The following is an 11,053-nucleotide window of genomic DNA, read 5'->3' as shown; positions in this document are numbered from 1 at the left end:
TTTGTTGTCAACAATCAGTTCTGTGTTGCAGCCTTCAATGGACACTTCTGTTGGCCCTGAGCATAGCAAATAAATACAATATTAATGCAAGCAAACGAATGCTACAGAAAACGGAAATGAACTGGTTTGGCCAGCAGTTGACCTCAGGTGAGCATTTTCAACTTCCATGGCCTCTGAGCCTTTCCTGCAGGACCTTTGGGGCTATGAGACTTACCTAGATGGGTTCTGTGGGAGCAGGGTCTCCATGTGGAAATGTGATTGCTCCTTGGAATGGCTGATGATGGAGAGTGAAATCCAGAGATTGGACACGAGGCAGCAGGAAGGAGTGAAGCATCAGCCTCTGAGTCAGCTCAAGACTCCAAGAGTGACCACCATGTCCTGTGCAAGGCCAAGATGGCACACTGTGAGGAAAAACAGCAAATGGGTGAATCTATAGCTCCCTGACCCTGCTCATTAGGCACACCTGCCTCTTGGGGGTCCTGGCCACTGAGTACCTGGTCTCCTTGTAGGGATGCCAGTTTGGGCAGAAATACATTTCCCTGCTGATTATCTGTTCCCAGCAGACCTGGTGAGAAGTCAGGTGAGCCCAGCTGTGATGATCTCCTCTGTGAACTCTCCTGCATCCCAGAGGTCAAAGCTCACAGCCATTTATCCTTCTTGAGTTAAAGTTTCCTCCAGAGTCCACAACAGAAGAACTCTTGAAGATGTCCCCAGTGTCTCCAAAGCAAAAGTTACCTTGGGGATACAGTTCACAACATCTCCAGAAAATTGGTTTTTTTTTGTTTTGTTTTGTTTTGTTTTGTTTTGTTTTGGACAGGCAGAGTGGACAGTGAGAGAGACAGAGAGAAAGGTCTTCCTTTGCCGTTGGTTCACCCTCCAATGGCCGCCGCGGCTGGCGCACTGCGGCCGGCGCACCGTACTGATCCGATGGCAGGAGCCAGGTACTTATCCTGGTCTCTCATGAGGTGCAGGGCCCAAGCACTTGGGCCATCCTCCACTGCACTCCCTGGGCACAGCAGAGAGCTGGCCTGGAAGAGGGGCAACCGGGACTAGAACCCAGTGTGCCAGCACCGCAAGGCGGAGGATTAGCCTAGTGAGCCGCGGCGCCAGCCCTTTTTTTTTCCTCTTCAAGAAGGGGAGACTTTTTCTCTGATGTACATCCAGGGACCCTTTACTTCCTGAGAACTAGAAATTATATCACACATTAAAGAGCTGTCGTTTAGCTCTTCATGATAAAATGTTTGTTAATTGGAAGGGATGTATTAACTCATAGTTTTGTTTTAATTGACACATAATTGGTGGGCAACAGTGTGATGTATGGATGTAAGCATACATGATGTTATGGACAAATGGGGTGATTAGCATATCTGTCACCTAAACATTGATATTATCTTTGAGTTAGCAATACTCAAAATCCTTTCTGCTGTTTTTTTTACACATATGATGCATTATTGTTTACTTGTAGCCACTCTACTGTTCAATAGACCCCAGAACTCATTCCTCTCTTCCAACTGAGATTTTGTACCCTTTGGCCAACCACTGCCCATCCTCCCCTGCCACCTACTGTCTCTGGCCTTTCCACTGTTCTACTATCTGTGTCTATGAGATCAACTTCATAAGATTCTACTTAGGGCTGAGAGCATGCAGTGCTCGGCCTTCTGTGTTAGGCTTGTTTCAGTTGTCATAACATCCAGGTTCATCCATACTGTCCAAAAAGAAAGCATTTCATTTTTCTGAATGGGTAGTATTTTATTGTGTATTTGTACCATTAGTAAATAATTTATTTATTTATATTAATTTAAAGGCAGAGAGACAGAGAAAGCTACAAAGAGAGAAAGAAAGAGGTTTCCACCCTTGGTTATTCTTCCAAATGCCCACAGCATCTGGTCTGGGCAAGGCTAAAGCCAGGACACTAGAACTCCATTTGGGTCTCCCAAATGAGCAGCAGGACACAGATACTTTAGCTCTTACTGATGCCTTCCAGAATGTTCTGTAGCAGGAAGCTTAATGAGATACCAAGCAGGGACTAGAACCCAGAAAGTGTCTGTGGACTGTGGACATCCAAAGAGGCATGTTAATTTCTGCACCAGACGCCAACCCCTTGACATCCATTTGCTTGCTCATGAGGATTGTGTTAGCAGAAAATGATATATGTATTTCTTGAGATGATACAGTATTATTAGATACATACTTGTCGCTCCCCCTCTTCGTGGAGGAGCAACACTGAACCCTGCCTAGGCTTCATATCCGAGTCACGGCACCATTATGTCGCTCCCCCTCTTCGTGGAGGAACGACACAGGACCCTGCGCTGTTCTTTCGTCTGCTCGGCCCTCCCCGGGTTTGCTGCTGGTTCTTCCCGGGTTGGCTACTATCCCTTCCACCTCCGTGGAAGGGCAGTTCCCCCTGGCCGCATTCCCCACTTCCGCAGGGGAGCGGCACACCGCCGGCCGGCTCTCTGGGGGCTGCACGGGTTCCCTTAGATGTTCCCCATAGATGTTCCTGGTGCATGCCGTCTCTCTCCTCCTTTATAGTCCTCCTCCGCCAATCCCAACTCGGCTGAGTACGCTGCTCTCCAATCAGGAGCAAGTCCTACAGTTAATTGGTTGAACTGGAGGCAGCTGTGCGGAAGCTGTTTACTTCTCTCCCAGCGCCATATTGTGGGAGAGCAGATGCATAGAATAAGTCCTAATTCGAGTAACTTAGTCTAGTCCGGATTGCTCCCCACAGATCCCCCTTTCTTTTTATTTTTTGGCGTTGATACGCGCCTGTCTTCGGTGTCCCGCGGCACACACTCTGCTGCACTTGCTAGAGTTGCCACAGGCTCTTACAAGTCCTATCAATCAGGAAAACCGAATCCGGGTCCTCTCTTCGCCGTGTTGTGAGGAGGTTTTTAGGCGCTGATGCGTGCCTGTGTTCGGTGCCCTGCAGCGCATGCTCTGCTCTGCCTGCAGGGGACTTACAAGGCCTATCAGGCAAACCGAATCCAAGCCTTCTCATTGCCTTATTGTGGGGGAGACTTATTAGTGTTGGTTCGTGCCTATCTTCGGTGACCTGCAGCTCATACTCTGGTCGAGCTTTGCTGGCGCTTACCGCCTTAAATCAGGCAGACCGAATCCAAGCCTTCTAATTGGCATGTTGAGGGGAGGCCTTATTTCTCTCTATTTCTCTATCTCCAGGCATTCCTATTTCTCTTTTACTTCACTTCCAAACTTCTGTTTCTCTTATCCCTGTGGCTTTCCGGCACCTCGCCCCGCCGGCGGGTTCCCGGCTCTGCGCCGCTTCAGCCCGCGCGCCTCTCTGCGCGGCTTCCCGGCTTTGCGCGGTCCGCGGTCTCCACGCTTAACCCTTTCGCGTCTGAACCACGGCCTACGCCAGCGTTCCCTATCTATTCACGCCCCGTGCTCTCTCTGCACGCGGCGGCTTCCGCGAGTAACACAGCGTAGCTTGCGTCTCCGCCACTAGGATTCAATCTAAGTTCCCCGGGCTAGCCTGGCGAATTCAACCCAGCGTACGTCTCCGCCCCACGGTCTGGCTTCCCGTCCTTTGCTCCCCGGGCTAATCAGACGGATCCCAATCTGGCTTACGTCTCAGCTTCTGGTTTTAACTTTTCGCCCCCTATTCCCGGGCTAACTTGAGAATCCCAAAGTGGCTTTCGTTTCCGCCTCGGCCTGCCCCCCGCGGCTTCAATTTCCCTAACATTTTTCTCTACCCGGTATGTTTCCCCAAGCTCTCCTCCAACGACATTCCTCCCTCATTTCTCCTGGCCTCTCCCCACAGTCCGCGTCCGAGTCTGTTTGTTCTAGCTTTTACTTTCGCTTTCGACCTTAGAGATTTCTCCCAGCTTCCCCCCGTAGTCCGAATCCGAGTCTATGCCTAGGCTTTCAATAGCTTCTTCCGGCTCCTTTTTCGTCCGGCTTTTCCCTAGGCTGTTTGCTAGTCTCTCTCTCCGATATTTTCCCTAGTTCTTCCCGTTTCTTCCCTCCTAAGTTTGCTATCCGTCCTAGGTTTCCTATCCAAGCTAGGTTTCCTATCCGAGTCAGGTTTCTTCCCTCCTAAGTTTTCTATCCGTCCTAAGTTTCCTATCCGTCCTAGGTTTTCTATCCGAGTCACGGCACCATTATGTCGCTCCCCCTCTTCGTGGAGGAGCAACACTGAACCCTGCCTAGGCTTCATATCCGAGTCACGGCACCATTATGTCGCTCCCCCTCTTCGTGGAGGAACGACACAGGACCCTGCGCTGTTCTTTCGTCTGCTCGGCCCTCCCCGGGTTTGCTGCTGGTTCTTCCCGGGTTGGCTACTATCCCTTCCACCTCCGTGGAAGGGCAGTTCCCCCTGGCCGCATTCCCCACTTCCGCAGGGGAGCGGCACACCGCCGGCCGGCTCTCTGGGGGCTGCACGGGTTCCCTTAGATGTTCCCCATAGATGTTCCTGGTGCATGCCGTCTCTCTCCTCCTTTATAGTCCTCCTCCGCCAATCCCAACTCGGCTGAGTACGCTGCTCTCCAATCAGGAGCAAGTCCTACAGTTAATTGGTTGAACTGGAGGCAGCTGTGCGGAAGCTGTTTACTTCTCTCCCAGCGCCATATTGTGGGAGAGCAGATGCATAGAATAAGTCCTAATTCGAGTAACTTAGTCTAGTCCGGATTGCTCCCCACAATACTCACTGAAAAACATTCTAATAAACAGATAAGAATCAAGTTTGTGTAGAGTTTATGAAATGGGAAGATATATATATATATATATATATTATTTTCTGAGAAAAAAACAGCATGGTTTTCTTCCAAGATATTGTGACTATTCCAGCATGAGAGAGAAGGAAATGTGTTAGTAAAGATTGTAGAGTCTTGGAAGATTTGAGGAGACTGAATTTGTGGAAATGTACATTTTCAGATGTGTTGGTGATTTTAAACACAAGATGCATAACAATTCTGTGGGAGTGTAAATAGAATGTGAATGATGATGTCGGGTCCTGTGCAGGCAAAGAAATATTTTTCCTTGTATTTGTTGCTTTTTTCACTTATACTTCTTTTTTAAAACTTTTATTTAGTAAATATAAATTTCCAAAGTACAGCTTATGGATTACAATGGCTTTTTCCCCCCTATAACTTCCCTCCCACCCGCAACCCTCCCATCTCCCACTCACTCTCCCATTCCATTCACATCAAGATTCATTTTCAATTATCTTTATATACAGAAGATCAATTTAGTATATATTAAGTAAATATTTCATCAGTTTGCACCCACACATCACATTAATAGACTACAGAAAAACCATATGATTTCACTTATACTTTTAATTAAGCTTTTATTTAGGTTATTTGTAGATAGTCATGCATTTGTAAGAAATAACACATGAAATCATGCATCCATGGCTCAGTTTCCCCAACTGTAACATCTTATGAAGTGACAGTAAGCAGGATATTAGCCCTGAGAGCAGCCAAAACACAGAACAGGTGCATTAACACAAGACCAGGGTCTAGCCCTCTTACAGCCATGACCACTGTTTTCTTGTTCCAATACCTAAACCTCACAACTACTCATTTGTCTGCCACTAAGATATCACTGCCATTTCAAAACGTCATATAGAATGTAAATGCATCTACCCCCAAAAAATGTGAAGTAGATTCCTCTAGGGGCCCATTTTGCAGTGACTAAGTAGATCTTGGGACATGAAGATGAAATAGAATCAAGATCCTAAATCTGAAGAAAAACCCAGAGACAAGTTGCAAAACATGATTAAAGATTGAGTTTTACATAATGACAAGGAGCAGTTACAGCAGAGAGAGACATGAAGAAGGGAAGAGAGAAAAATTGGATGTAGATGACCTGAATCTATGTGTAGCAGTAAAATACATGACTATTTTGCAGTTTAAAAAAAAGGAGAAGTACTACTTAGAACAATATATGTCATTAGGGAGAATCTATTCTTGAATATTGTACTGTCCTGTGAGACAATTGGGAATTTTCCAAATATCTCTGACCCAATATTAGGAATAACCTTTGGAAAGTAGAAAAATATTGAAGGGAAAATCATGGGATACATAAGAGAGTGCTGAACTGCTCACCTTAGATATTGAGGTTGAAATCAATGTACTAGAAACTTAAGTAAATAAACAGAAGAGAAGATTTTATTTCCATAGTTGGATCCAAGAGTAAAAATTGCTGACTCTGGGTCAGCCTAGTGGTACATCAGCTCAAATCACTGCCTACAGTGCTGGCATCATATATGGGCACTTGTTCTAGACCTGGATGCTCCATTTCTGATCCAGCTCCCTAATAATTTTTCTGGAAAAATAGTAGAAGATGGCCCAAGTTCTTGGGTCCCAGCACCAATGCAGGAGTTCTGGATGAAGCTCCTGGATTCTGATTTCTGGCTTCTGGCTTCTGGCTTCTGGCTGGCACAGCCTTGGCCATTGTGGCTATTTAGGGAGTGAATCAGCACATGGAAGATATTCTCTCTCTCTCTCTCTCTCTCTCTCTCTCTCTCTCTCTCTTTCTAACTCAGCCTTGCAAATAAATAAAATAAATCTTAAAAAAGAATTTCTGATGCTGGGGCTTTGATGTTGGTAATCCTTGGAAGTTCTTCAGCCCTAAGACAATTGGCATACCTGTGGTTTCCCTTCAAAAGATCTCTTCAGAGCCCTCTTAATTTCTGTATTCCTCAGACTGTAGATGAAGGGGTTCAGCATGGGGGTCACCACAGTGTACATCACCGAGGCCATGGCAGTTGAGTGTCGGTTTTGGGTAACAGCAGAGCTAAAATACACACCTAATCCTGTGCAATAAAATAAGGAGATGACAGAGAGGTGAGAGGCACAGGTGGAGAATGCTTTATGCTTCCCTTGAGCTGAGGAGATTGCACAGATGGAGGAAATGATTTTAGAATAGGAGTAAAGGATCCCAGCCAGGGGACCTCCACCCAGCAGCACAGATGCAAAGTACAGAATGAGTTCATTAGGAAAGGTATCAGAGCAGGCAGTGTGGGTCACCTGCTTCAGTTCACAGAAAAAGTGGTGGATTTCATAGTCTGTGCAGAACGTTAGTTGCAACACCATCAGACTGTGTAACAAGGCATGCAGGACACTGATGACCCAGGACACCAGTACCAGCTGCACACAGAGCCGGGGGTTCATGATGACCATGTAGTGCAGGGGGTGACAGATGGCCACAAACCTGTCATAGGCCATCACAGCCAGGAGAAAGTTGTCCAAACCTGCAAAAACCAAGTAGAAGTACATCTGGATGATGCAGCCTGTGTAGCTGATGGCTCTGCTCTGTATCTCAATGTTCACAAGCATCTTGGGGACAGTGGTGGAGGTGAAGCAGACGTCCACCAAGGACAGGTTGGAGAGGAAGAAGTACATGGGTGTGTGGAGGTGGGGGTCTGAGAGGATGGCCAGGATGATGAGCAGGTTCCCAGCCACAGTGACCAGGTACATGGAGAGGAAGAGCCCAAATATGAGGGGCTGCAGTGCTGGGTCCTCCGAGAATCCCAGAAGGAAGAATTCTGAAAGTCCTGTATCATTCCATGGTTCCATTCACTTGAGATGACCACTTAAAAAGAAATGCATATTATGAGACATTTTCATACAGCCATTACTCATCTGTGTAAAAATTACAATCTATGTTTTGTAGGCTAAAAAATATTGATATTTTATTCATATTGTGTATATGGATATTGTCCCAGTTCGGGAACTCTTGTATTTTCATCTCTGAGTAAGGCTTCCTTCCCACTTAAGATTTTCATGTACATACTCTACTCTTTTGATTAGAAAGATTTCTTGTGACTTATCAGTATAAATTGATTCCTGAACTTGTTCCAAACACTGGGAAGTCAACATGTCTTCCATGCTGAAAACAAAATTTTCCATATACCAATGATGCAGTTGTAATATCAGTGAACACATAAATGCTATGAATGAAAAGAAAGTAGGCATGATGGAGCATGGGTGGAGGGTGTTATTTTCTACCAAGTGCCTAGGTAAGAGCCATGGTGCAGAAACAATGAGCCTTGGAATATGGAGCCCTATTATCCTAGCTGTGAACACTGCTCTCATATCACAGAGCAGGTGCACACAGACACGCAAACAATCACGCAACCACTATGGAGTCTGACGCTGTTGTGCCATGTCCTTCTTATCTGTGGGCTCACTGGCAGGGCTACATGTGGATACCACACATGCTGGCTAACTCAGGTTCTCTTCACTATGAAGTGGGTACAAATATCACCTGAAGATTATCATGAAAACCACCATGGACAAGTAATGGTGAATCTGTGTTCTGGTATAACCATTTTCTCATTTCTTTTATTCATTCATTTATTTTTATTTAATTTATTAGAAAGTCATAGATACTGAAAAAAGAGATGGCATTGGAGATACAGATGATAAATAGATGATAGCTAGCTAGTTAGATAATAGAGTTGGTAGAGAGATGAAAGGGAGAAGGAAAGAAAAAAAAGAAGCAAAGAAAGAGTGCTCTTCCATTCACCGGTTCACTCACTGAATTCCCACAACAGCCAGAGCTGGGCCACATTGAAGCCAGGAACTCTGGAAGTCAGCCCAGACCCCTTATGTGCATGGCAGGTACCTGAGTACTTCAGCCATCACAGCTGATTTCAAGATACGCAGTAGCAAGAAGCTGGAACAGGGAGTGGAGTGGAGAACTAAACCAAGGCTCTCTGATATGGGATATAGGCAACCTAAGTGTCCCAAATGCTATACCAAACACCCGCCATAATTTTTAAAAACTATGAATTTATGCAAAAAGCTGTAACACTGAAAATGTAATCAGGTTAAGTGTAGTTGTTTAAAAGTTCAACGCATTTACAAAACTGATTTTTACTTCTAAAAAGGAAAAATTTAAAGGTATCTACAGGAGTAAACCATTCAAGATGCATTCTCAAGATTTACAAATAAAATGATGTAACTGAAAAAAAGTCCTTTAGAACATAAGCCTAAAATAGCATTGAATATTATCACTTCCCTTATATAAAGATTTTGGATCTGAAAATGTCTATGAGTAAAGAAGTTGACGCTGAACCAAAGGTTAAGAAGAATGAATTGCAAATGATGGTACAGGTGATGCAGCTTCTAGAAACAGATCTAATCAGAAGATAAAAAGCACAAGAGGGAATATCAGAGATCAAAAAATGAAAATATGTATTATGTATATCAGATATACTAACTCTAATGAGACAAATGAACATTTTTGCATTGGCAAAGCAATGGGAGAAGGCAATAACACAGCATGAGAGATTTGAGGACACATTTATAGATTCTCCCCATCCCACACACACAAACACACACACACATACACACAAACATACTCATAAACACACAGGAATGAAATGGAGAACAGCAAAGCTGTTAAGTTGGAAAGAGTGCAATTAGAACAGGAAAAAACAAAAATGTAACCCCAAAGTACAGGGCAAAATGCTAGCAAGGCAATCTGTATTAGCTAAAGTAAATGGTTAAAAACCCACACGTATATCCAGCTTGACAGTTAAAGATATAATTGGAAAGCACACTTGTTTAGCACAGTCTTTTTCACTCATTCTGTGCATTTTCCCCCTTGGGAATGCCCATAGCTGGGATAAATAGCTACAAAAGACATGTCTTATGACATGCTCCTGCAGGTAGAATTTACAAACTCTCGGTGTGAATCTATCTCATCAGTTGTCAATAACCATCATTTCAAAAATAAAAAAAATGGAGATGAGCATTTGGGGCTTTATTTATGGTGCTGCCTGGGACACCTCATCCCTGATCAGGTTGCCTGGATTTGAGTCCTGGGTCTGCTCTGGATCCAAGCTTCTTCCTGTGCACCCTCTGGGAGGTCACAGTCATACTGCCACTAACACAGGAGACCTGTTAGGGTTCTGAGTGCCTGATATCTTCGGCCTGGCCCAGCTGCAGCTGTTGAAGGCATTTGGGGAGTGAACCAGCAGAGGATGGGTCTCTTCCTATCTGTGTGTCTTTGTCTCTCTTTGTTTCTTTACATTTCATATAAAATTTAAATAAACAAATATTAAAAATAAGAAAAGAAACACTCTCACTTGCCTGACTATCCCTCTCCTTATTGTAAAGATTTTTTTTTTTTTGGCGGGGGTGGGGTGTCTGTTGTACTGGAACCACTTCGTGCTTCTCATTCCCCGCTCTGATAGAATTTCCCCGCCTTGGCCATTTCATCGGCAGCAAAGAGTCCTGGGCTCCTGGCTTCAATGGATACTTTTGTTGTTTTTTAACATCGCAAGTAAATACAAATGTGTAAATGCCAAGCAAGCAAATGCTGCAATTCCTTCACCTGGAAGTAGACAGATTTGACCCTTGGGTAGACCTTCTCAGCTTTCGTTCTCTCTGAGCCTTTCCTGCAGGGCCTACTGGGCTCTCAGACTCACCTGCATGGGTTCTATGTGAGGCTGTCTCCAGGTGGAGGTGTGACTCCCCCCAGATGGCTGATGATGGACACTGAAGCTCTGTCCCACACAGACAGCAGAAAGGAGTGAAACATCAGTCCCTGCACCAGACCAAGATCCCAGTGAATTCATAGCTCCTTGTCTCTGCTGATTAGACACATCTCCTGCAAGCACCCCATTTCCCTGGGGAGCACACACGTTTGGGCAGAAAGAACTTTTCCTGTTGTTCCCTGTTCCCAAGAGTCCAGGTTAGGAGTCAGGTGCTCTAAGTTCTCATGCTTTCTTCTCTGTGAACTCTCCAGCCTCCCAGAGAGCAAAAGTCTCAGCAACTTATTTGAGTCAACATTTTCTCCAGACTGCAAGATGCAAGAACCCATCTTGAAGAGAACGCTAGGATTCTTCAGTCCACAAGTTTGGTTGGGGACATGGCTGCAGACATCTCCAGAACATTGGTATTTCCTTCTTCAAGAAGAGGAAAACTCTTTCTCTGATGTAAAACCAGGGCGCTTCACTTCTTATGAATTAGCAATCATATCACAAATTAAGAGCTGTTTTGTTAATTTGAAAAGGTGTGTTCATTTGCATTTTTCTGTATTTTATTTGACACAATTATGGAGGAAAGTGGGAGGTGTGGGG

The 11,053-nt window shown here is 44.9% G+C and overlaps 1 protein-coding gene across 1 annotated transcript; it reads right to left on the bottom strand.

Moving 5' to 3' along the window:
* Positions 1–4,904: 4,904 nt before the first annotated feature.
* LOC100346669 (olfactory receptor 7A17-like) lies at positions 4,905–7,538 on the bottom strand. Its single transcript, XM_089315597.1, has 2 exons — positions 6,632–7,538; positions 4,905–4,963 (listed from the first exon to the last, which is right to left on the bottom strand). Exons 1-2 carry the CDS (start codon positions 7,536–7,538, stop codon positions 4,905–4,907), a joined length of 966 nt encoding a protein of 321 aa, XP_089171723.1.
* Between the last annotated feature and the right edge of the window lie 3,515 nt (positions 7,539–11,053).

The sequence above is a fragment of the Oryctolagus cuniculus genome, chromosome 16 (genome assembly GCF_051225735.1).
Source record: "Oryctolagus cuniculus isolate XC-2025 breed Fujian yellow rabbit chromosome 16, ASM5122573v1, whole genome shotgun sequence".
NCBI lineage: Eukaryota > Metazoa > Chordata > Mammalia > Lagomorpha > Leporidae > Oryctolagus > Oryctolagus cuniculus.
The sequence above is the reverse complement of the archived record's forward strand: the minus strand, read 5'-3'. Positions and strand labels throughout refer to the sequence as shown.

Excerpts from the sequence above, each read along its gene's own strand:
- LOC100346669 (XM_089315597.1), bottom strand. The coding sequence starts at position 7,538 with ATGGAACCATGGAATGATACAGGACTTTCAGAATTCTTCCTTCTGGGA. Across the intron at positions 4,964-6,631 it reads AATTAAGAGGGCTCTGAAGA|ACATCATCATTCACATTCTA; the intron begins GATCTTTTGAAG and ends GCACAGGACCCG.